This window comes from Sinohyriopsis cumingii, chromosome 9, assembly GCF_028554795.1.
Source record: "Sinohyriopsis cumingii isolate HCF-2022 chromosome 9, ASM2855479v2, whole genome shotgun sequence".
Lineage (NCBI taxonomy): Eukaryota > Metazoa > Mollusca > Bivalvia > Unionida > Unionidae > Sinohyriopsis > Sinohyriopsis cumingii.
Window position 1 is genome coordinate 72,476,102 of NC_142969.1, and position 26,352 is coordinate 72,502,453.

Below are 26,352 nucleotides of genomic sequence, written 5' to 3' on the forward strand. Positions count from 1 at the left end.
TCAATGATCAGCCAAATGAGAGTGATGATGATTCTACGACAAACTGAAGGTGACATCGACAGTTACATCGAATGATCCATTTTTGTAGATTAATGTAACAATAGGATAAACTGGAATTCTTATTATATATTTATATCATTTTTACATGTTATTATTGAAAAGTAAAAAGCAAAATTCATCATGAATCAGCTAACCAGATGGAGTAACTTCTGAAATAGACCAAGAACTGCATATGTCAAAATAAGTGTAATAAAATCAGTACACAAACTTGTTAACGAAAGACTTGTCAAATTATTCTTTTACCTCACCATCACTGCGTAGAGGGAGCGTATGTGTGTGTCTGCGTGTGTGCTTGTGTCTATGAATGTATTAAATATATGTATCATCTGTTTAAAATATTATTTATAAGTAATAATGATCCAGGTCTTTGGTAATAGGCAGATTTTTTTTAAAAAAAGTGTACTTCCCGTTTTAGACTAGACAATATGCCAGGCAGTAGACAAGTGGCACCATGCCAGATATGTTGACAAGTTGCAGTATGTCACACGTGTACACAATCGGCACTGTACAAGACTTATATATATATATATATATATATATATATATATATATATATATATATATATATATATATATATATATATATATATATATATATATATATATATATTAATATATGATGTGATGTGATTTGAATTTTTTACGTAGGTTTAACAATTTTTCAGTCATATCGCTACGATGTCTGCATTGTGGCAGTTTATAGTGATGTCTAGCACTGGGACATCGTGCCGCAGACATGTAGCATGATGTCCCACCCAGTCACATTATCCTGACACCGGGCCGACCAGTCCTAACACTAACCTCTTAATGCTGAGCGCCAAGCGAGGCAGCTGATAGTACCATTTTTGTAAGTCTTTGGTATGACTCGGCCGGGGATCGAACCCACGACCTCCCGCATCCGAGGCGGACGCTCTAACCACTAGGCCACCGGAGCGGTTAATTTATATATATATGCCAGACGTGTACACAAATGCCAACATGCCAGACGTGTACACAAATGCCAACATGGCAGACGTGTACACAAGTGGCAATATGCCAGACGTGTACAGAAGTGACGCATTACATCGGAACAGTTGTACTATTTGTGTTCACATCATTGATAACAATGTTTGATCTCAGTTGTAATTGTGTACATACACACCTCTCCCTGTTTCTGTCTCACCATATCTGTATGTATGTGTCTCTCAATATATATATATATATATATATATATATATATATATATATATATATATAGAGAGAGAGAGAGAGAGAGAGAGAGAGAGAGAGAGAGAGAAAGAGAGAGAGATGAATAATGTTCTTTTAATCCTAATTAGCAAGCTACAGGTTACATAAAGGTCAGAGTTATGTGTATGTCATGAGAAAACAATAAATGATTACTTTTTAAAGAAGCAGGACAAACTTTTCCGCAGATCGGAAACTTGCTGTTCTCTTTTTGGGGCTCCAGGTGGCAGCACACGCACTGCCATTTCCCGTCGAGACTTTCCATAATTGTAGACAGTTCTGAAGGGAAAAGAAATTGGTTGGAAAGAATCTTCCGAAATATTATTCAATAATGCACAATGAAACCTACAATCGCATCTGTTTAGATCGAATATTAACAAAGTTCTCTACTAAGTATGCATTCTAATGTATAATCGCAAATCAGAAATTCGTGTTTCATGAAAGCTTACATTTGGCCGACTTGTTACTTCGCAGACTCCTAAGATACTAAGTTTCTCTTACTGAAACATATTTTCGTGTTCTATTACATGCTAGTCTAACAACAGTGGCTTACAAACGAAACTAAGACTATGGGAAAATGGTATGTATGTATATATGCGTGTGTGTGTGTGTGTGTGTGTGTGTGTGTGTGTGTGTGTGTGTGTGTGTGTGTTTATGTGCATGTATGACCGTGTTCTAGATCTGCCCAACTTGGAGAGCCCTTCTTTAAAAACCATTTATCCGCGCCTGAATATGTTTGCCTTACGCAGATATAGTCCCTGTTGGCCCACGCTTGACGGTGAAAAGGTCGCTAATAAAGTCATCCTGACTGGATTTTATACAGTCCTTCAACTCAGTGCTCAGAAGATCACGGTTCTTCTCCAGAAAACCAGCAGCATTGTATGTCACCTTAAAATAGAAATTGCTGACAAGTTTATTTTCTATTCCATAATATAAGCCAGCATAGAAAATGAACCTTGCAAGCAAATAGAAAGGATTATTTTTCAACAAGTTTTATTTACCTAAATAAGTACAATACATACATAAATGATTCTTCCGATTAAAAGGATTACAAGCACAGTGCCACACATATCTATATATATCCAGTTAATACCACAATACAAGTTTTAAATCGAACGAAACGCATTGGTTTGTTTTCTTAAATGTGGGTTTTTACGGCACTTTGAATGCATTGTTGACCATATCATGTTGAAGGAATGTAACCTAGGAGCCGTTAACAATGACACTCTGTGCCAGCACAGGCAGTCTGGATTTCGACGGGTACTGAACCTACGACTCTTGGATTAACGATCCATCGCTCGACCAAACTGGCAATAGCGGGTGTGGCAAATATATTTATATATAAATTCAAATCCATGGGTCGGTATGTGGTCCTTTCTAAAATATCCTCTTACACATTACATTTGGCAAACGTACCCTAAAGGTCAATTTATATACCTAACACCTAATCTTATATAAGGAGTTTTCAAAGTTGTATGAACTAATTTCCTGCAGTATTGGCCCTTATATAAGCAATAACATGCCATGTAAGACCACTTATCCAAAAATGACAGCTCTCAACTGGTTCATATTTTGTGTATTCATTTGCTTATATTTTTGTAGAGACATTTAAATCTCACCTTTCCCGCAAAGTGTCGTACTGTGAACTCTGGGCGATCGGCTACAGGCGGAATGTAAATACCCGAGTCCTTGTATATCTCCGTTAGTTGGCGTACAAACGCAATCTCTGACCCTTGTTGTAGAGTAGACTGTTCGTCTAGGATGGCTAAGACGCTGTTGCGGGGCTAAAAAGGGTACAGGTAAATGAATGCTAGTAAATATACAATCGTGATGATGATGATAATAGATGTAACAGTTTTCCCGAAATGGTTCAACCCTGGCGAACCAATAAGGAATTCATTATATTTTGTTTTAAACAATAATGGTTCTGCTTGGTAAAATATACACAGAATTAACATGCCCACCAACGTTTGCTAAAAAGATAGCTTGCAGTATGTAATGTATTGAATTAAAGTTACTCTTTACAATATGATATGTACTGAATTAAGGATACTCTTTACAATATGATATGTACTGAATTAAGGATACTCTTTACAATATGATATGTACTGAATTAAGGCTATTATTTACACTATGATATGTACTGAATTAAGGATACTATTTACAATATGATATGTACTGAATTAAGGATACTCTTTACAGTATGATATGTACTGAATTAAGGATACTCTTTACAAAGTAGATCCTGATCGATGTGAAATGGTCTACGTCGACGAATCCACGTCACTAATTCCACTTATATTGCTAATATGGTAAGATAGTTACTGGACAATTTTGTTTAATAAGCATCATGAATGTGACAACATATATGTTCGACAACTTCAGGGAATGCAAGAATCTTTTACGGTTAACCACATTTAAATTAACACAGGGTAAAGTCGTCGAGTTCAAGAAATTCCAAGAATGTTCGTGTAAATTTGTAAATTTAGAAAATCAACATAGTCCTTGTCTGTATAAACAAAATGACATCACCTATTTACATAATGTAGTTACTCACAAATATTGTAGGAAGAGTTCTAGAAATCATCATTGTCTTTAAGACATTTATGTCATCACCGGCTAAGTGTCCTTTGTATGTGTGTGTGTGTTAACACCAGATACACAGGCAAATAAACAAACCTTTGTAAGAAAGGCTATGAGAACGTCATTGTTCTCAAATGCCACATTTCCCACGTCTATTCCTTCATCTGTGTATGTCTGAAGCTCGAACCGGAAAAGTCTCTCGTTCATGAAGTTCTGGAGCCTTTCGTTGACGATGTTAATGCACAGCTGTTCTAAGCTGTTAACTGGAAGCATTTCGAAACCAGCGATGTCTAGTATGCTGGTGCTCAAGAGCTGTCCAAATCTTCAATAAAAAAAGCGTTATTACCGTTAACTTCATCTTTGTCGTCTCGGTCGTCATTGTCGTCGTCGTCGTCATCATCATCATCATCATTGTATTATTATTATTATTATTATTATTATTGTTATTATTATTATTATTGCTTCCACTGTAGAAGGAAATCAAACAGAAGTGAATTATAACCAATAAGTAAAGGTGCTCCTGAAACTTAACTTTCGTCATCATTTTCATCGTCATTGTCATCCTTGTCATCGTGATCATCAACGTCGGTCGTCATCATCATTGCCTTCATTATTACAAGTAGTGTTATTAGTATAATTTTATCATCATTACCCCTTTAGAAATAATTAAAGTATAAAATTGTGAATTAAATAATCATTAAGTGAAGGTGTTCCAGAGAAAATGTGAAAATGTGTAATTAAGTAATATGATATATCCATTCAGATTCGGTTACTGGCTGTGTTTTAACCTGGACTATCACGCATGTATTCGTATTCGGTTAATGGCTGTGTTTTAAGGTGTACTATCACATATGTATTCAGAATCGGTTCCTGGCTGTGTTTTAATGTGTACTATCACATATATATTCATATTCGTTTCCTGGCTGTGTTTGAATGTGTACTATCACGTATGTATTCAGATTCAGTTACTGGCTGTGTTTTAATGTGTACTATCACGTAGCTATTCGGATTCGGTTCCTGGCTGTGTTTTAATGTGTACTATCACATATGTATTCAGATTCGGTTCCTGGCTGTGTTTGAATGTGTACTATCACTTATGTATTCAGATTCGGTTACTGGCTGTGTTTTAATGTGTACTATCACATATGTATTCAGATTCGGTTCCTGGCTGTGTTTTAATGTGTACTATCACATATGTATTCATATTCGGTTCCTGGCTGTGTTTTAATGTGTACTATCACGTATGTATTCGGATTCGGTTACTGGCTGTGTTTTAATATGTACTATCACATATGTATTCATATTCGGTTACTGGCTGTGTTTTAACCTGGACTATCACGTATGTATTCATATTCGGTTACTGGCTGTGTTTTAATGTGTACTATCAGGTATGTATTCATATTCGGTTCCTGGCTGTGTTTGAATGTGTACTATCACGTATGTATTCAGATTCGGTTACTGGCTGTGTTTTAATATGTACTATCACGTATGTATTCATATTTGGTTCCTGGCTGTGTTTTAATTTGTACTATCACGTATGTATTCATATTCGGTTACTGGCTGTGTTTTAATGAGTACTATCACATATGTATTCATATTCGGTTACTGGCTGTGTTTTAATGTGTACTATCATGTATCAAAATTTAGTCATTGTTTTTTTAATGTGGACTATGACGTATGTATTCAGATTTGGTCACTGGTTGTCATTTAATTTGGCCATAAGTGCTGATTTTAAGAAAGAACATAATTTTTGTCTTCCGCTTTATAATGTGTTTTTGTAATGTCTTCCCAATATTTTTGATGATATCAGAGTGACAGCCTACCCTTTTCTATCGGGATGGAGGTCTGCATTGATCTGACGGACCAACCACTGAAAAGTTCTCTCATACAACATCTTGGCTAGAGCGTCACGCCCTTCTGCGGCCTGCTGCAGGCCTTTGTTTCGTCGGATCTCATCACCTTCAATGTAAACAAAAAATAAAGTCTATTTCAAATTAATAACATTCATATGGTATGATTTACCCATCACTGCCTCTTTTCTCAGTAATCTGTTTTAGGTGTTTCTATGCTGCTTTGCCTGAGTGTAGATCATTATTTGTTTTGCTTTTCTATCAGTAGCAGGATAGCTAGAGGTCAGAGCGTCCGCCTCGGATGCGGGAGGTCAGGGGTTCGAACCCCGGCTGAGTCATACAGAAGAATTATGACATTAATATCAGCTGCCTCGCTTCGCGCTCAGCATTAAGACGTTAGTGTTGGGACTGGTCGGCCTGGTACCCCTGAGCTAGTCTTCAATATATACAGGCTCACTGCACACATTTGACTAAATACGTTAAATTTTCAAAACACACCCACACACACGCACTGTATTGTAAGTGGTATGGTAATCGATATTACATTGATATCTTGTAATTATTACTTCCATTCGTTCAAGACTCCTTTTACACACCCTGAGAATGGTAATCGTATTATATTTTTAAGATTGAAAGTTTCGTAGAATTAGACACTGAAGTACAAATTACTACAATTTTAATAGTCAAAATATTTGTATCTCCTAAGTTAGGTTACACAGTTGTTTAGGTTTAACCCCTTTTTTGTGTATTTGCCTAAGGATTACATTGTCTTTCTGCCTGGTATGTACATATTTAAGTGGCGTAAGAGAGCAAATAACCTCTTGTGTACAATAATGTTTATAAATGACCTATCCGCACCTAAATTATCCCTTTAGCTGCCATATGCTTCTTTAAGAGACACGATGATGAATATAAAAATTAATAACACAGTTTCTTTCACTCTTTGATTACAAATATACTATTATAAACCTTTAAATAACTGGCATTTACTTCACATAAGAAAAGTTGTGACACCTCACTGTTGTTTACAAAATTTCTGTAGGACACCAAACCTACATTATTTTGAGAATAATTGAAATTGCATTGTTGCGAAATGTAACGAAGATTTCCTTTGGTCAGACTGTAACCATGTCATCAGGCTGATGTGTCTATTTCTGTACAACTGAACGGAAGACTAATTTTTATAGCAACTTCTACAAACAGGGTCACGTGCAATTGAACCTACATAAACATTGAAAGAGAATGCGTACTCATCGTATGCCTTCAAAAATAAATACAACTTTTAATTCAATACATTGATTTGGAATGAACCAAATAATAAATATTTCTGATTGTCTTTTTACATACATACTTACATACATACATACATACATAATCATTACTATGGTCATTAACCGAGTAGATGGGTATCTAATCTTTGATATGAATGGATAGAAAGAGTCACTCGTTATCAAAGTTATATGAAGCACACGTTTCATGCACGCTGAAATTAGAATAATTGCTTACCTCGTACAGTAATTTTGGTCGAAAGAAGCGCCTCCACTAAATCTTCAGCTTTGAGGCTAAGTAGCTCAGATGCTGGAAAGAATATATTGCAAAATTATATACAGTGTCAGACTGGATAAGACGAAAGACGAAATCAGCATTTGATAAGTTCATAATATTTCAGAATTGATAGACGATTATGTCTGTGTGCTATTCTAAGTTAGCTAAGCCATTGTCCGAGAGCAGTAAAAAGTCATTTGAAAATCAAAAACATTCATACAGAATCTACTCTGGAAACAATGTACATGGTAAAGGATAAAACCACAATTTCCTGTCAAGATGACTGTATAGTTGTTTACAATATTTTCGCATGAACCGTTCTGTTCGAGCATTAGATAACGAATATATTGGAAATTATAGCCTACTACAATCAAATATTTGAGAAAATCTCTTTTTCTTTTACATTTTAAGAAAACCATATTTTCTCTAGAGGATAGAAATATATTTTAATTTTCCTAATTAGAGCATTATTATCTGTGCAGGAGTCAGCGTAAACTACTTGATCTTATCATACACCATAAACTACTGGATCCTATGATACACTGTAAACTACTGGATCCTAAGATACACCGTAAACTACTGGATTCTAAGATATACCGTAAAATACTGGATCCTATGATACATCATAAACTACTGGTACCTAAAACGTACCGTATACAGGTTCTTACAATAGGTCAAAAACTAATGATTTATAAGACCTACCTTGAACTACTGGTTCGTAGCCTACACCATAACCACTGCTTCCTAAGACCCACCCTATACTAGTGGTTCTTACGACGCACCATAGACTATTGATTCATAAGACCCACCGTAAACTACTTGTTCCAAGTCCGTTAGATCGGCCGCCCCAGCCACTTTAGACGATTCGGTGAACTTGATTTCAGTTAAATGAATGACTGCAGCCAATAATGCATCTACCACTTGTGGTTCCTAGGTTATAAAATATATGCTCAGAAGTTAGTATTGACATTGATGTTTGACGTCTGTGTTGGCATGAGAGACAGACATATAGACAGACGGATGAGTGGACTGTAGCTATGTGGCTGAGATGAAATGATAAGTAAATGTGACGTCACAGACAAGCTAATACAACAAGAGTCAATAAATAATGGAAGGAATAAATTGAGTGATGCTCGTCTTCCAATGAATATAACGATTCAATAAATAAGATGCTTACATTTTGATCTTTATTCAACAGTATGTCATCCTTACGCAAAATAACGTCACAGAAGATGAACGAGATGACTTCATAGAAGAAAGGGCTGCAGAGAGTTTTTCTCACATCAATATTCGGATAAGCGACCAGTTTGTACAGAGAACTGAAAGATTACGGGACTCTTGTGAATCTAGCTCCAGTAGATGATATTCGCATCGTTAAGCAGATGTTCATGTGCACGCTAATGTGTGCGTAATAGACGAAAAGAGTGAGAGCGTGTGATTGATGATTGTAATAGCAATGTTAGTAAGCGAATAATGTACCATTAAAATAACGTATTATATACAATTATGCTTATATAAGTAGTAAATGGGGATACCCTACGTACAATGGGAATTAGCATTACAAACCACCCTGGGACACTCTACGTACAATGGGAATTTAACATGGCGAAAAATCGTGGGTCAGATTACGTACAATGGGAATTAACATGGGAATAAATCGTGGGTTACTTTACGTACAAGGGAAATTTAACATGGCGAAAAATCGTGGGTCACTCTACGTACAAGGGGAATTTAACATGGGGAATAGAGTTTGGGCCTGTTTAGGGACAAGGGGAATTGAATATGGGATTTTTTTTTTTTTTTAAATTTTTTTAAAAAGGGGTAGGCAATGGAAAGGCTATCTCTTTTCGAGAAATATGGCTGGCCCTGAAAAGGGCCTTTGGGTTTTCTTCTTCTTCTGCTTCTAATTTCTTCTTTTTCTCCACCAAGTTCTTATTTTATCTCCAACACTCTTTCTCTTCTTCTCTTTCTTTTTCTCCTGCTCTTCTTTCTTCTTCTCTTCCTTCTCTTCTTTCTTCCTCTTCTCATTTTCTTCTTCTTTTTCAATCTTTTCGTTCCATTTGCTTATTCTTATTCTTTCCTCTTCATCCTCCTTCTCCTCCTTTATCTCTTTCATGACACCACTAATCTTGTCCTTTACCTTTTTTAAGTTATTAATTTCCATCTTTACACGATGGGGACTATAGGAATAATGGTCTTCAACCAGTCTTATCAACATCTGCTCCATCATTCCTAAGTTGTCTAAAACGTCTTGTAATGTTTGTATTTTGTCCATTTGGTTAGAAGCCATCTTCTTTTTCTATTCTTTGCAGAATGGTTTGAACGACGAATACTGTGGGTTCTTATACTTAAAGCGCGTACGTGAAGGAAAACATCCCCCTAAAACGTAAAATTGATCTTACCTAGATCATGACCAAACAACGCGCGGACGTGAAGGAAAACATCCCCTACCTTTTCATTTCATATAATAAAACCCAAACTATACTTTCTCATGTCATATAATAAAAACCCAAACTATACTCTCCACATACGCTAAGAAACAATAAACAAAATCCATAATCTACTATCCTCACAATCGTACGTGAGCGCTTACAAAACCCAAACTATACTCTCCACATACGCTAAGAAACAATAAACAAATCCATAATCTACTATTCACACAATCGTACGTGAGCGGGTACAAACACAAACACACAAACACAAACACATAAACACATACGCTAAGAAACAATAAACAAAATCCATAATCTACTATCCACACAATCGTACGTGAGCGGTTACAAAACCCAAACTATACTCTCCACATACGCTAAGAACAATAAACAAATCCATAATCTACTATCCACACAATCGTACGTGAGCGCTTACAAAACCCTAACTATACTCTCCACATACGCTAAGAAACAATAAACAAATCCATAATCTACTATTCACACAATCGTACGTGAGCGGGTACAAACACAAACACACAAACACAAACACACAAACACATACGCTAAGAAACAATAAACAAAATCCATAATCTACTATCCACACAATCGTACGTGAGCGCTTACAGAACCCTAACTATACTCTTCACCTACGCTAAGAAACAATAAAGAAACCCATAATCTACTATTCCCACAAACATACCTTAGCTCTTACAAGCACCAACACACAAACACATACCCTCACACTATCTTAAAAAAGAGTTAGTGTTTATATTCACACTACTCTACCTACACATTGGCAAATTGATGGTTATTTCTTTTCTAGAGTATTGGGTAGCCCTGAAAAGGGCTGTTTTATTTGTTTGGAACTTCATGGACACCTGGCTAATGGTGGCACCTTCCAGGCCTGGCGCCGCATACACATCTTGTCCCCCAGTTACTTTTTACCTTTTTGGGGGAGAGAGCAGAGGCAGGATATGTCGCTTCAGAATTCCAATTTTCGCTCTCTGGGATTCTGAAATTTTTTCTTCTTCTCTCCTTTTCCTCCTCCTCCTCTTCTTTGTATCTTCTCTCCTCTTCTTTGTATCTTCTTTCCTCTTCTTCTTTATATCTTCTCTCCTCCTCTTCTTTGTTTCTTCTTTCCTCCTCCTCTCTTATCCTTCCCTCCTCCACAATGGCTTCCGCGGCCAGTTCATTTAATATGCGCCTGGCATATTCCAGATGCACATGAAGTTCCAATAGTTTCTCCAGTCTCGTGTTCATTTTTGGTGTTGATCAATCAACAAGGGTAGCTGGACTGCCGAACGAGTTTCAATTTATAGTGAAAGCGCGGACGTGATGGAAAACATCCCCCTAAAAACATAAAATTGATCTTACCTAGATCATAACCAAAAAAAACAACAACGCGCGGACCTAAAAGAAACACTCACTCACTTTTTTATGCTACCCATCACTATTTTAATTTTTTTTATAAATCACTTCAACAGACTATCCACATACGCAAAGCAATCCAATCTAACCCCAAATTTACACCTCAAACACCAAAAAAAAAAAGACATCATTTTCATCTATTATCCATACCAACTTACTTAACCACTTACAAACACAAACACACAAACACATACCCTCACATTTTTTTAAAAAAGAGTTAGTGTTTATTTTCACACTACTCTACCTACACACATTGGCAAATCGATTGTTATTTCTTTTCTAGAGTATTGGGTAGCCCTGAAAAGGGCTGTTTTTTTTTTTTTGTTTTGCTATGGCATTCTTTTTAGTTTCTAAGAATGCGATGTCCTCTGAGGATAGACTTTCTGGCGATAGGTCTGCTTCTTCGGAAAGAGAAGAAGAACTCTTTGGTGTCGATACGACAATCGACAAAGCCTCTGTCAGCTTCAGGTTGCTGCTGCTGCTCTTGTTGTTGTTGTTGCTGCTGTCTCTGAAGTCTGTACTTCTCTGTCCATTCTTCTTTTTCCCTGTTCATTTCTTCTCTGAAGAGCTCTTCTATCAGGTCTTCAGTGATTTTTAACATTCTCACATTCTCTATTTCTTCTGGCTTCGGTATCAGACTGTGTCTGACCCTATGCAAATTCACGTAGGCTTCGTTGAGTTTAGCTAGTTTGGAGCACATCTTCTTAGGAGGATGAGTCGACAATGGATGGTTAGACTGGAAACAACCCGGTTCTTAAAGTCAAAGCGCGGACGTGAAGGAAAACATCCCCCACACGGTTTATGAGTCGCAACGTATAGTGAGTGTCATGAGAGGGATAGTAAGAAATGAAAGAGCATCAATCCAACATTCTTATAGCTAAACAAAAGACAAAGGCATTTTTTTCAAATCACAACATTTTTTATTCAAAAATCACTTAACACTAAACAACAACTCTAACATTTTTTAACAATAATCCAACAATATAACATCAAACAATTTTTTCAAAACACAACATTTTTTATTCAAAAATCACTTAACACTAAACAACAACTCTAACATTTTTTAACAACAATGCAACACTAAAAGTTTCTCCACTAGGTAAAGAGGGATAACAGTCTTCCATGGTTTCTAGTAATCTAGGATGACTTCTCTCAAACTGTTGATTTCTATGGTATTATCGAATTCTGCATACAGGATGACGTTCACCGTTTCATCAGGGTCTCGGCCTTTAAAGTGAATTTCCACACGAATCTGGCCGGATTTTATAGGGTGGAAATGTCCCTCGTCGCTGCCTTGGTCTGGAGTGAAATCAAAAGCCCACAAAGCGTAGCCTCCTGCATAATCCTCGTACGTAATACCGTGACTGGTATTGGTTCCTAACTGTCCGGTGGCTTCGTACAAGGACAAGTACGATCTCAAGTAATTTTTCTTTTTAAAGTCAGGTTCGAAAGGTCGGGTACACAAGGTCTTGCCATCGCGACTGACTTCGATTTTGGACACGCCAAAGTGTTGAAAGTAGAAAGGATTTTTTTCGGCAGCTCCGTTGAAGGCTGTATTCTCGACGATACCAACGATCAAACGTTTGGGTAACTGTCCTTGGAACAGATGATCTTCGATCATGGATCGCTGTCCCTTGGGAATGGTGAAGGTTTTCACTTCCACGCGTCGTATGGGATACTTGGCAGTCGTTCTGCTCAACGTCTGACTGATGTCGTTTCCCACTTTAGGTAACACTTCCACACGGCGTACGTAGAGTCTAGCTTCTAGGATTTTGGTTTTGTAACCGTCACTATCAGCCATCAAATGGAAAGCGGCACTGCTACGATTCAGTCTCAGGCGGACATCCACCCCGTTCAGCAAATACTTTTCTTGCAACCACATGTCCAAATGCAAACGATCCATCAGTTCTAAACTTGTGTCGGCTCCCGTGATTCTCTTTCTTCGTTCTACAAATCCATCATTGTTGTCTTTCTTTTCATCAGTTTCCAATATTTCAAACTTGGTAGGTTCGTCAGCTTCCCATACCACACAGGCATTGAGATGAGTGTTCTTGGCATCTATTCCGTACGTCAAGAGATTTTCCAGATAGGCACGATAAGGGTAAGTATGCATGCTGCTGCTGACCAGTTTGTTATTCAAGTACAAGTCCACTCCACTGAACAAGGAATGCATGAAATTGTTGACGGGAGCTACTGCTTCATCGTCTATAGGACCTCCAGTCTTATCTAGAACTTTGACTTTCAGGCACAAGTAACTGCTATTCAGATCGATGTAATCTTCGGGCTGTCCTTTGATTTCAAACTCGATGGGAGCGGAATCGGTCAGTGAGGAGACGGGGTGAAATTCCACCCACTGGGATTCTTGCATCGTCATCATCGTGGGGGGGGGGGGCATGGCAAACAGATCCAGTTCCGTCTTGGAACAAGCGCAAGATTCTCGGTGCATCATTTTTTTGTCTCTTTTCTCAATAATCGAAAACGTCTAAGTCTCGAACATTTCTTCTTTTCTTGGCCTTTCTAGCTTGAAGTCTGGTGAAAGGGTGTTTTCTTCGTCGTCTCTTTCTGCCTTGTCCTTGCTGAATGCCTGACTCGGTAGCGTGCAGGGCATTTATAGGTGTTTCTCGTTGGCCTAAAATGTCTTTGCCCGTTTGCAGCAAGACATTTTTGCCTGCCCTCATGAAGGCTTCTCTAGGGTTTTGTTTGTCGATGATGACATTTTGGAGAAATTCTTTGCCTTGCGTCAGTGCCGCATCTTTCAAGGCGTGCAATCCACGTGTCACCATCGGTTTCAACACTGGGGCCACCGAACGAAAGGCCGATTTTAACATGTCTCCTAAACCGTGTCCTCGCTGTCGAGCAACCCCTCGGTACACTGGATACATGACTTACTTACGAGTCGTGAGAGAACTGTTTTCGAAAATGGAGTTTCACCGTGACTTTTCCTTTGGTGAATGGAATATTTTGTCCCAGATCTCCTTTTATAGCAATGTTGACCGTGTCCAAATACGACTTGCTGACCGGCAAATAGTGAGGATGGACAAATTCGCGGTGGACGTGGTAAGTGTTTCCACCTTCCTCGTCAGCATCTGTGGCAGAATCCACTTTGAAAGGAATGACACGCAGTAACGGTACGGAGGTGTGTCCCACCACATTGTACTCCACCACATCGGAATACACGAACATCAAATTCAGTCCTTGGTTCAGTTCTACCGGGGCACGAAATAACTTGCTAAAAGACTCGTTGTCGTAAACGATGGGTAATTCGTTTTTCTTGATCATGGTCTTTCTCATGTCCATGTCTCCGCCCAACATGTCATACAATTCAGGACAAAATAAAATGGACAGGATTTTACTCCGTTCAAATTTCATCAAGAAGCGACGAGCTGCTTTGTGGTACTCCATGGTGACATTTTTGTTGACATGCTCCAAAGCTTTCAGAAACACGACATTAAACCTGGAGGCTATGGTGCTGACCAAATGTTGACCACTAAAATAATAGCCTGGGGGAATGAACAAGTGATAGGTGGTGTACTTTTGTGCACGGGTTTTCTTGTCATATTTGACATTGCTATCCATCCACTGTTGCATTTGCTCGTCATGAACTTCCACATCAAAAAAATTTTGATTGGGAAGGACATTGAGGACTTGGGTCGGGTGAATCATTTCTACTAAAGCCAGTTCCCAATTGGCTTCGTGATCTAACTGGATGGCCTGAGGTAATTTGGCCGTGTAACAGCACAACGTGTTCTTGGGAAACACCTCCATGGAACTGTCACTTGTTAAAGTTAAGTCAAATTGGTTTTGGTGACTCATAATTCCAGAGTTCTGTGGCTGTCCGAAGGGTTAAAGGACGTCAGAGGCGTGTCTCCGTCTAAAATGGGGTTCTGGTTGTGATTGAAGTGGTGACTGGCACTGGCACTGGACACAAGGTTCCCGGGGTTCCCGTTCGAGGTGAATTTCAGGGAGGGATTAGGAAGCAGGTAACCGATGCAACTGCTCAATAAAATGGTCCACAATTGTTTGTCTCCTTGTTGCAAACTCAAATTGGCGATGGCTGCCCCGATGACACAATACACCACGAAGATTTGGCAGAAAAACACGATTTGCGTTTTAGGCACACGTTCTCCACACCACACCCACAAGGGTTGTTTTTGTAAATCTTGCACAGAAGAACTAGGTGAAGGAGGAGTGGTCGACGTAGCTGCGTCTGCTGTGTGAAAGGGCATGATGGTCACTTCTTTTTATAGTCGATGACTTGCGAAGCGTCGATCCAAGAATCAAAACTGGGTGGATATCCTTTCCAACGTACTTTGACTTCTTTGACACGTCGTTTGCCCACTTTACGGGTTCTGCGTTCGAGAATGCTTTCGATGTCGTACACGTCGTCTTCTTTTTTGGTCACACGTTGTAACTCGGGCAAATAAAACGTTCCTTTGAGCACTTCTCCGTTCATGTCTTCCAATTTATAGACGGCAGGATGACGGCCATGCACTCGTCCAGTGACGCGAAACAATTCGGTCGTCCAGTTAGGTAAGTGACCTTTGTCGAAAGTGCGTTTGGTCTTGCCAATGTGCATCCAATCTCCTACGGTCAACTCTCCACTTTTCTTGGGGACAGCCCTCGTCCGGGACGTACCAAACAGGCGCTCAAACACCAACACTTCGTTGTCGGGAGTCACGTCTTGCGGGGCACGTCCGATGCTTCGATGGTAAGATTGGTTGTACGCTTGCACCAGGTGCGGTAAGATGTCGATGTACTTCAGAGTGTGGTGATGCGTAAAATATTTCCACATGCTTTCTTTCAAAGTGCGTTGAAAACGTTCCACGATGCTGGCTTTGGTTTCGGGATTCTCGGTGGTAAAGAAATGAATGTCACGTTTCTTTAATTCTTTTTGGAAAGCTTGGTTCAGAAATTCGGTGCCTTTGTCCGTTTGCCATCAAAGAGGGTGACGACCGCTTTGTTTCAACACCCGTTGCAGGGCTCGCACTAACTCGCTGCTCGATTTGGAAGTCAAGGGCACGACCCAGGCAAATTTGGAAAAGACGTCGATGAGACAAAACAAATATTTGTAGCCACGATTGTAGCTGGCCAAATGAGAGACATCGGCTAAATCGGCTTGCCATTGATGATCGATGCCTTCCACTCGAGTGCGACTTCTGGCAAACTTGCGTCGAATGGGTTTGTGTAAAGTGTAGGTAGCTTGTTCTTGAAACCATCGTTGCACTTGAGGTAAACGGAGACTTTTCAGTCGCGTTTTGGCAGCACGGTACAATTTTTGAACTCCTGCGTAACCTGCAGGATGGGAGGGATCGTAGTAAATGCTGGCTAAGACTTTTTCCATTTTTTTGTGTTGGTTGGTGTGTCAATAAGACCCCCACTCTTGGAGGATGCTACTCTTTTTCTCTTGGGGTATTTTCTTGGATTGCAATGCTTTGCGTGTGCGGCCAGCAATAGGTGTCGAAGAGGAGAAGGATGTCTGAGCGGGGGATATCGGTTCTTGTTTCACTTCTGTCTTCACTTCTGTCTTCACTTTCTTTTTCTCTTGTGAGGAAGAAGGGGTGGACATCATCTTTTTAATCCATCCAATTCTGGAGGTAGGTGGTGTTGTTAACTTGCGTACTTTTTCTGGTGGAGTTTGAAACCCTTCCTCTTCTTCTCCTTTTTCTGTCTTGGTCACGGGTACTGGTGGTACTGGTACTGGTACTGGTACTGGTGATAGTGCTGGACTTTTCATCAAGGTCTTAAAATCTTTCAGAGTGGGTAGAGCTGTTTCGTCTAAAGCTTTCTGGTGAAAGAGTTGCAGTCGTTGCAAGAGTTGACCGTTCTTTTGCGATTTTTCTGTTTCGGACAAATCTTGGCGATCCATCAAGGACTGCAATTCGTGTTGCAACTGGGACATCTCGCTCAAATGGGGATTGGGAGGTAAATGCGGGGTGTGTTGTTCTTGCCACCGATGGTATCCCATCCATCGTTTGTAAGGCACTAAAGCTAGTTTTCGTCCTTCCATGGGGTTGTCAGGGGTCGATTCTGAGATCTTGGAACTTCCGAGGCCTTTTTATCTTGCTCCCACCAGTCCTCCCAACATGGTTCCCAAGACTCCTTTCAGTATGGGGCCTAACAAGAGAGGTAAAATACCTCCACGTTGCACTAACATCTTCTTTTTTTGACGAATGGGAATTTTCTTTTGAACCATTTGGCGAAGAACGTGACGATGTTTGCCTAAGCATTGTTTCTGGTGTTTGGACAAAGGGATCGTGCCTTTCAAAACGTTCAAACAACATTCGCACACGGTATCGATGACCTCTTTGGAGGCTGTTTGAATGAGTTTTTCTCGTAGAGGTGGAGAAGCTTTGGACAAGACAGATAACATGTCCCCATGTTTGGCTAAACGTGGTGGCAGTCCTTTCCTTTTCTTCCCTTGGGGTTTTCTGGAGGGTGACATCTTTGAGTCTTCAGGAGCACCAAAAAACACTGATACCCGACTTGGTCACAGTCCTTTTTTATACTGGAACGCGTCGCCACTGATTGTCTATACGTCGTATTAGTTTGAGGACAGGCATGACACGTCGTGCAGGGGTACGTAACGGACTAAATCGAGCCAGTTCTTGCTTGGACAAATCCAGTAAACTTTGTAACATGCCAGATCTTTCTTGAACTTTGATTTTGGGAGAAGGTACTTTGTGAGCAGCAGCCACTGCCACTAAATTGGAAGGTCCTGCCACTGGGGAAGTTCTTTTGGGGGTCATCAACGGAGAAGTTCTTGGTGTGATCAACGTCTCCAAGTACTCTTCAGTTCTGGGTGTCATTAACGGAGAAGTGGACAAACGTGAAGCTGCCGGAGACGCAGTCACCGCCGTGGCAGGTCGTGGTTTGCGAGTGTAAGGTTGCGTCCTGGCCGAAGTGCCTCTCTTGCGACTAGTTTTCTGTGGACTTTTCTTTTTCTGGGGGCTTCTTTTCTTTTTCAGGGGTGGTGGTGGTGTCTGGTCAGAGGAGGGTCCTGCCACTGGAGAAGTTCTCCTTGGGGACCTGGTCTTTTTCTTCTTGGGGCTTCGTTGGACTTTTGTCTTGGGTATAACTTTGGGGGCATTAGGATCCCATCTTAAGAGTGAGCGAATGATGACCCCTCCTCGATTACCGCTCCCTCCAGGTTTCAAAATGATTTGTTTTTTGGTCTGAGTGTCGATGCGGGGATCGGCCAGTTTAACCAAAGCGACTTTGTTTCGATCAAAAAAGCGTTTGGTTTGATGAGGAATCTGAATGATTCCTTGGAGTAATTGACGTGCCGTCACCGTGAACCATCGTAAGACTTCTTTGAGACTAGCTTCTAAGACACGAGCTCGTGTTTGTGGATTTTTTTCTCGACTGATGCCATACAAGGCACGAATCAATTTGACGGGAAGATGCGACTGAAGGGACGTCATGTTCGCACTGTGTGAGACAGACGAAAAAGGGTCTGAGCTTTTTATAGATTTTTTTATGGGGAGTGAAATGAAGCCGAGGACGGAGACGTGTACAGGACAGGCCCTCCGTCTTGGCACCAGTGGTGAAACAAGTGGGTACGAAATCGCAAATCCTCGGGAGTCGTAGGTTTCAAATCGACGAGTAAATAGGCGTGTGGCGTTTGAGTGGCATCGTCGTACGCCTGAGTCAGCCAAGGCGTTCCTAACTGTTTGGCTAAGACTTGCACTTGCGATTTATCTCGAGGGCTTTTAAACAAGACCACGTAATGCGCATTGAGACTGATGGTGCGATGGGTTTTACTTTGTTGAAACAAATTTTGGGTGATGTAAACGACACTGGCATTACGGTGATGCCCTTTGCGCGTGAACCACAGTTTAATTTCTTCTTCGTCTTCTCCTAACATGTCGTCGAAAATGACCAAATGGGTTTGACGAGAGTCAGAGACGATGCCGTCGTCTTCTTTAGGAATGCCTTCCACAAACACGATGGAATCGCCTTGACTTTCTCGCAAGAGGCTGTACGCCGATTGCCACTCTTTGTAACACCACACGATCCGTTGAGGGGGCCGATCGATCAAATGATGTTTATGTTCGATCAAACGTTTGACGAATTCGGTTTTGCCAGAACCGCTAGGTCCAGCAATGAGCATGTTAAAGGGATGGCGAAGATACAAAGCCTCCCAACTGGCACGATCTAAGTGTTCGTCGATGACTTTGACAGTAGAGGAAGAGGGAGCAGAGACAGTAGAGGTAGCCATGGTGTGAGGAATGTCACTTGTGACACGAAAAACAAACAAGACAAGAGTTTATATACTTTTTCAGAACACGTTTATTGAATGTTTTTTTCAAACATGAATACGAAAGACAAAATACATAAAAGCCAAAGGCTTAAGTACAAGAATAAAAGGCACATGAACGTGGAATAAAAAACAAGTGTCTGTACAACAACCACATGTTTTGGGTAAAGTTCTAACCAGATCTATAGTAGGGGGTAAGGTCACACAAGTGTCCTCCCGAAAGGGTCTTTCAGGCCTGTCCACGACAGTCCTGTCCTGGGTGACGGGTTCTTCTGGCACCGACACTAACACAGGTTGAAAAGTAACTTTTTTCCTTGAATAACTCTCGTGCATACTGGGCCACCTCTTGTGTCCAAGCCTCAAAACCCTGGTCTCGGTGATGTCCAACATTTGACTCCTAACCAATCTGGTTTCTTCTTCGTCAACGACATGGTAAGTTACTTCAATGAACAATGAACTATTGGTCTTGGACGTTGTCCCTTTTTATATGCTGACCAATATCGATGTGACCGTACGGCAACGTAAAGTGATTGGGAAGTCTCACTCGCTTCTGGTACACGATTTGATAGATTTTTTCCAGGGGCCGACTGACGATGTGGTGAGTGGGTAAACGTACAATCTTGTTCGGTTGATAAGTGGTCACTTTAAAGTTTCCATCCTCTCCCGATTGCAAGGCTTCTTTCAATACCCCAAAGTTGACCACTCGACTGGTACGATGATTCAGAGTCAGTCCTTTCACTTTGCACGTCGTGTGCACTTCTCCTTGTTTGTCCCGGTATTCGTAGCCGTAATTTTTGGGACCACCACTGACGAAACTTAGAATCTTGTCGTCGGGATGCTCGTCTGTCCAGGCTCCTAACGGTCTCCTTCGATGTCAGGGTGCTGTTGAATCGGGTGATGGATGTAAATGCAACTCTCCGTGTCAAAGTACAGGACGCGTTCTTCTAACAGTTCTAAAGCTTCGTACAATTTTAAGCGAGCATGAGCTGTCACGTAAGCCGCAATGATGACATTTCCAAAAGGGTCGTCTTGTACAAAGTCCAGATCTTCTTCGTAATTGACCAAGATCAAATCCTCTCGAACGACGTCCACGTGTTTCATGTATTTGGTTTTGTCGTGAATCATCTGGAAGTAGCGGGAAGGTTCTGTCAAATATTCCGTCTTGGGTAAACACAGTCGTTGTGCCATTTTACCCCACAAGCAATTTAACATCACTTTGGCAAACGATCGCCTGCCTTCGTTTTTTTCGATGTGGTCTAAAGAGATGCCTTCTTGTTCGTAGTATTTCTCTTTGAATTGTATTTGGTCTTCGGGAGTGTGACACCAGGAAGGATAGCCGCTGGCTTCTTGTTTCAGTTTCAAAAAGGCATCCACGTAGTCGGCGAAAATGCCTTTCTGAGTAGGGTCACCCTTGTGGTACTGTTGTGTCTTGGGAAAGTGGCAAATTTCGTACACTTCTAACAGTTGGTATCCCATGTCCAGAGCTTTGAACAATTCCACGCTGACCCAGGTTCCCGTCAAGGCACGTTCTTCCTGGCTGTGATGGCAAGGTTGGTCCTGGTTGCACGGTTCGGCACAAGTACGGCACAAGGGAAACATCAGTTTGCCTTGACAATGGTAAGGTAAGACGGGATGGTATAGGTTCGTGGGAGGCAAAACTTTGCACTTGATCAAGCCTTCGTATTGTCGAATGTTTTTCAGGTCGATGTGTTCCGTCAGCAATTGCGGGTGCCCTACAGGAAAGCGACAATATTTGCACACGTAGGGATACAACGAACACACGTCCATGTATTTGATTTCTTCTCCTTTCTCTTCGTCGGCTTTGTACAGCAAACAGGTGGCATTGGTCCTTCCTCCGTACAAACTATCCCTCGGGTTCAGCGGGTCCATGAACTGGTAACTTTCCACGAGGCGTTTAAACTCGGGATCGGTTTTCATACGGTGATCGTACTCGTGTTCCCACATTTCCACCACTTGGTATCCTTCCTGTTCTAACTTTCGGCGTCGCTGACAAGTGTCCTGGTACAGGTCTTCCATGGTCCGTTGTAAAAACTGATTTTTTGTGTCACGGTCAGGGTAGCAGACGGGACATCCGTGAAATAAGCAACCGTTAAACTCGTACACGATCTTGGGGTTTTCTAAGTCCCAGCCATCGACCGAATACGTTCCGATGGTCTTTTCGCCTCCTCCGTTGCGGGCATGCTGAATCCATTTGTCTTCCTTGTCGCACAAGTAATGTAACCAGCGTAGGGCTTTCACCGAGTATTGACGTTTGACAAAGTGGGTCGTTTGAGGACTGATGACAGCCACGGTCTTTTCAGGCATGAATCGTTGGCGGTACACTAAGGAACACGCTTTGGCAATGGTGCAAGCTTCTTTCAAAGGATCGACCCCTCCGTGTTCCATGAACAGTTCTCGAAATTTTCCACAGCAACGTCGTAAAATGTCCACGTCGGAACGACAATACTTTAACATTTCTTCCTGAAAGTCGAAGGGGTCCGAGGCGTGAGCCTGGTACCAAGCGTAGAAATCTTCTCGTTGTTCGGTACGCATGTTGTCGGGTCGTAATAGTGAGCCTCAGGCAAATGGGGTAGAACGGCATGTTGATTGGCTTCCGTATTGAAAAAGTGTGGAAAGTACCCTTTAGCCATTTCTGTCATTCCAAACGTTTTAGGCATTCGACTCAAAGGCATGGCCAAGTAACTCATCGAATCTTTAAACTGTACTTGTCCCACTTGCACGAAAATGATTTTGGCTCCGTTCAAAGTCACTTTCGGACGTTCGGTGCCTTGTTCCGTATAGTATCTGAGAAGAAACTGTCCATCGTATCCGGAGAAATTGTGAGCCATCACCGTGGCATGACGATGACAATCTCCGTAACGTTCGATGTCCTCTTGGCTCCACGTCTTGTCGATGGGGTCTAAGACCCATTGGGCAAAATCGGCTAACGTGTTTGGTCCCCGAAAGATTTTTTCACGTCCTCCAGGAATCTTGCTGCAGTGAGGGCAATGACTGAAGATAGGTTCTTGAATGCACTTCTCGCACGCTCGATGAGCCACGCAGAAATTAGGAATGTGAATGCCGGTCTCTTGCATGCATTCGAAATCGAAAAAGATGAAATTGCCTTTCTTCTTGTGACCGTCCTCTTTCTCTGGTGGGGGTTGGTATTTTTGCACGTAGCATTGGTGTTCCAAGTCCACGATGTGGTGACAAATGTGACATTTTTTTTTCCTGAACATACGTGTGCCTTGGTACTATTGGTACGTATGCCTTGTCTACACGTAGGGCACAATCTCAAGAGTTGACAAGCACATTTCTGCTGTGAACCTTGTGTTTTCAGATGTTGCTGGTAACAGGTAGGACTGACAAACGTGCGCAAACAAGTGGAACAAGGCACTGGTCCTTCGCTCAGACAGGGTGGAGAGGCCAAACATCCTGGGCATTTCATTCCACAATGCTTGTTTTGCTCTCGATTGTTATAACCATAGTCACATTTCTCACAATTATAACCGTATCCCAGGAATCCAGTGATACTGGTAATGGTATCGAAATGGTCATCGTGATGATAGACATGAATGTATTTTCCGTCCTTAAAATCTTGGCCTCGAAACAACAGAGGCCCGCGCATTTCTTGAGGGTGCACTTTCAAGGTGTAGCGTGGAGCTAGGGCATCTTGCAATTTTTGCATCTCATGAATGCCACAGGGTGTGTCTTTGGACAGTCCGGCTTGTTGTAACAGGAGTTCTGCTTCGTTTCGTTGTTTGGCTCGATAGGAACGTTGAATAGTGTTCCAGGTTCTTTTCCATTCTACCGTGTCGTTCTTGTTGGCATAGGTTCGTCCCACCACGATGGCTCGAGCTAAACACATCTGGTCTTGAGGGTTGTTAATTCGGACGAGACTTGTTTTGGTGTTGCGAAGGTTGTCCACCAATAACATCTTTTTGCGTCCTGTCCCTTGAGGAAGAGAGACGTGAGCCATTTTCAGTGTGGCTTTACCATCGGTGATGTCAAACTGGTCATTAGATTGTTGTACGTGTTGAATCTTGTCCATGATTTTGGAAGGGGTTAGTTCTGCGGGTCTGCTAAACTCGATCCAAACAGGGGATTTCAAACCGTCGTGATCTATGGATAGTGTCAAGCGATCGTCTTCTTTGGGTTGACATTGTCGCTTGAGTGCGGTGAGCAAAGAATCCCACATCTCGGTGATAAACCCTTCTGCTTTCTCCAAGGGTACGTCGGTCTTGAAATCTTTAAACTTCACCGTGTAGGTGTAAGCCGTGGTTCTAAATTTTCTAGAGGAGCGCTTTTCCGTCTCTCGAATGGAATAGTATTTTTCAGGGTTGACTAAGGGTGGTGAATTTGGTTTAGAGGGTTCGGATTCTGGTTCACTCATGTCCTCTTCAAAATCACTGGCATGAATTTGTACCAAGATTTCAGCCCTGGTACGAGGCGATAGATCACGTTTCTGCCTCTTACTTTCTTCTTCTTCTTCTTTCTTCTCGAATGAATAGGATCGTTTCATCTTGAGTGCAAAACGTCAAATGACTCAAGTTCAAACACCATAGACTAATTTATAGTCATGGCAAACCAGCGTATATAAAAAGGGTGTGTCTTGTCCTTTCACTATTCATTTCACTCTCAAACCGAGGAGAACGATGGAAGAGACTACCCAGATGGAACGTTTCGTCAGAGCTTTGCGAGGGGTCATTAGAAAATTCTCTTCAGACCAGCCGACGGACTACTCTCCTTCCTTTCGAGATAAGAGTCAGGATACTTGCTATATCTGTCAGAAGAAAGGGCATTGGTCTTCAGAGTGTCCAGACCGTCAAAAAAGAAAAAAAACAGGGGATAAAAAAGACAAAAGTCAAGATACCTGTTATTATTGTAAAGAAAAAGGACATTGGTCTCCAGATTGCCCAAAAAAGAAACAAGAGGAGTCAGAAGAAAAGAAGGATTCTTCAGAAGAAGAGAGGGATTCTTCGGAAGAAGAGAGGGATTCTTCGAAAGAAGAGAGGGATTCTTCAGAGGAAGAAGAGGAAGAAAGAAGACAATTCTATTTAAAAGAAGCAAAGAAACAGGAGAAGAAAAGAAGAAGGGAAGAAAATGAGGAAAAAACGGTGAAGAAATTAAAAAAACAGAGAGACTAAACAAGGAGAAAGAAGAAGTCAATGAACTTTTAATTAAAGTGTTCTGTGGTGAATTGTGAATTGGATTGTAAAAAATGGAGAAAAGAATACATGAATGATATAAGGTAAGTGTCTTTGAGTTTTGATTTTAAAATAAGAAGCTACACTCACGCACTCACACACAGACACGTACTATAAGGGTAAAATGGATGGGGTTCATTTTTGAGTTATTGGCAAATTGAAATTGTATTTCTTTTCGAGAAATGTGGGTGGCCCTGAAAAGGGCCTTTTTATTTTGGTGTAGGGGTGAGTTTAACCAATCAACTTTAACTGCCTTAAGCCTTTGCCACGGCCAAGGCCTACTTCTGATGATTGGGTTGAAATCACTAAGGGTGGTACGACAGGCTTAGTCACAGGGTTGGCGTGTTTAGCTCGGGAAGGTCGTATTCTCTTCGGTCGTGATAAAGAAGTCTGATACATTTGTTTCAGACTTCTTAACTCCGCTAAAATGTCCAACAGTACCGTAGCCGTTTGATTTTCACCCTCTTGTTTCTTTGCTGCTACTTCTTCTTGCTGTTGTTGCTGTTGTTTTTTTCTTACCTCTTCTTGTTGCTGCTGCTGTTGCTGTAGGAGAAAAGCTTGTTCCGCTTCCTTTTGTCGTTGCATAAATTTCTCCAATTCTTCTTTCTGTCTCTGTCTAAAATTCTCCACTTGCGGTAATGAAGAAGGTAACGAAGGTTCCGGAACAAATTCTTGCGAGATAAGAAAATCCACAAAATCCCAATGTACCTCTTCTGAAAATAAGTCCGGGTTCCCTTGGGCGGTCTCCCCTGCTGGTGCACCCCAATGGATCGTTTTCTGAGTTTCCGTCATGTTGAATCACTGTCGCATAGATTGACTGCACACAAGCGCTAACGAATCTATATAGACCACGTGACGTCACAGACTGCTCTCTTCGGATTGGATGCGAGCTGACTGAATTTTGTAACGCGTGTTCGGATTGGTGAATGAATTCAATCTGTTTCAATCCTTCCTGTACCTATAAATAAGCGCAGTTCACTGCATTGATTCACCTATTCTCGTCGCTTCAAGATGTGGACCACAGTTGAGTCATCCACCCTTGTGTCTTCCATGATGTTTAGGACGGACATGCTCATGTATGTCAGGTCCAAGTGGACTGTTGTTGATAGGACAGATACTAGTCAATGGATGAGGAGAGTTTACATAGAAAGACAAGGATGTCTCAAGAGGGTACTTGTGTATGGACCGACAGTTAGAAGGAGTTTAAGAAGAAGAAGAAGATGTGACAGATGCCATCTATGTTAATATTAATATTAACATAAACCCAAAGGCCCTTTTCAGGGCCAGCCATATTTCTCGAAAAGAGATAGCCTTTCCATTGCCTACCCCTTTTTAAAAAAATTTAAAAAAAAAAAAAAAAAATCCCATATTCAATTCCCCTTGTCCCTAAACAAGCCCAAACTCTATTCCCCATGTTAAATTCCCCTTGTACGTAGAGTGACCCACGATTTTTCGCCATGTTAAATTTCCCTTGTACGTAAAGTAACCCACGATTTATTCCCATGTTAATTCCCATTGTACGTAATCTGACCCACGATTTTTCGCCATGTTAAATTCCCATTGTACGTAGAGTGTCCCAGGGCGGTTTGTAATGCTAATTCCCATTGTACGTAGGGTATCCCCATTTACTACTTATATATGCAAACGATTTTCTCATTCCCTTTTTTTCTGTGGTGATGCTGTGGCGACTAAATGACAAATACCAGCCAATCATCATCAGAGATACAACATATAAAAGTTCTCTGAAACCGATCTCGTGCGAACCC

At 41.1% G+C, this 26,352-nt stretch overlaps 1 protein-coding gene across 1 annotated transcript in view; it reads right to left on the bottom strand.

Moving 5' to 3' along the window:
• Window positions 1–26,352, bottom strand: part of LOC149792014 (unconventional myosin-Ic-like) — a 94,171-nt gene that overhangs the window by 34,850 nt on the left and 32,969 nt on the right. Inside the window, exons 7-13 of the mRNA XM_089970507.1 lie at window positions 8,072–8,192; window positions 7,224–7,295; window positions 5,691–5,826; window positions 3,964–4,189; window positions 2,904–3,068; window positions 2,030–2,172; window positions 1,441–1,563 (exon numbers count right to left, since the gene is read on the bottom strand). Of these exons, the coding sequence (XP_089826633.1) occupies window positions 1,441–1,563; window positions 2,030–2,172; window positions 2,904–3,068; window positions 3,964–4,189; window positions 5,691–5,826; window positions 7,224–7,295; window positions 8,072–8,192 (986 nt within the window). The remainder of the gene's footprint in view (window positions 1–1,440; window positions 1,564–2,029; window positions 2,173–2,903; window positions 3,069–3,963; window positions 4,190–5,690; window positions 5,827–7,223; window positions 7,296–8,071; window positions 8,193–26,352) is intronic.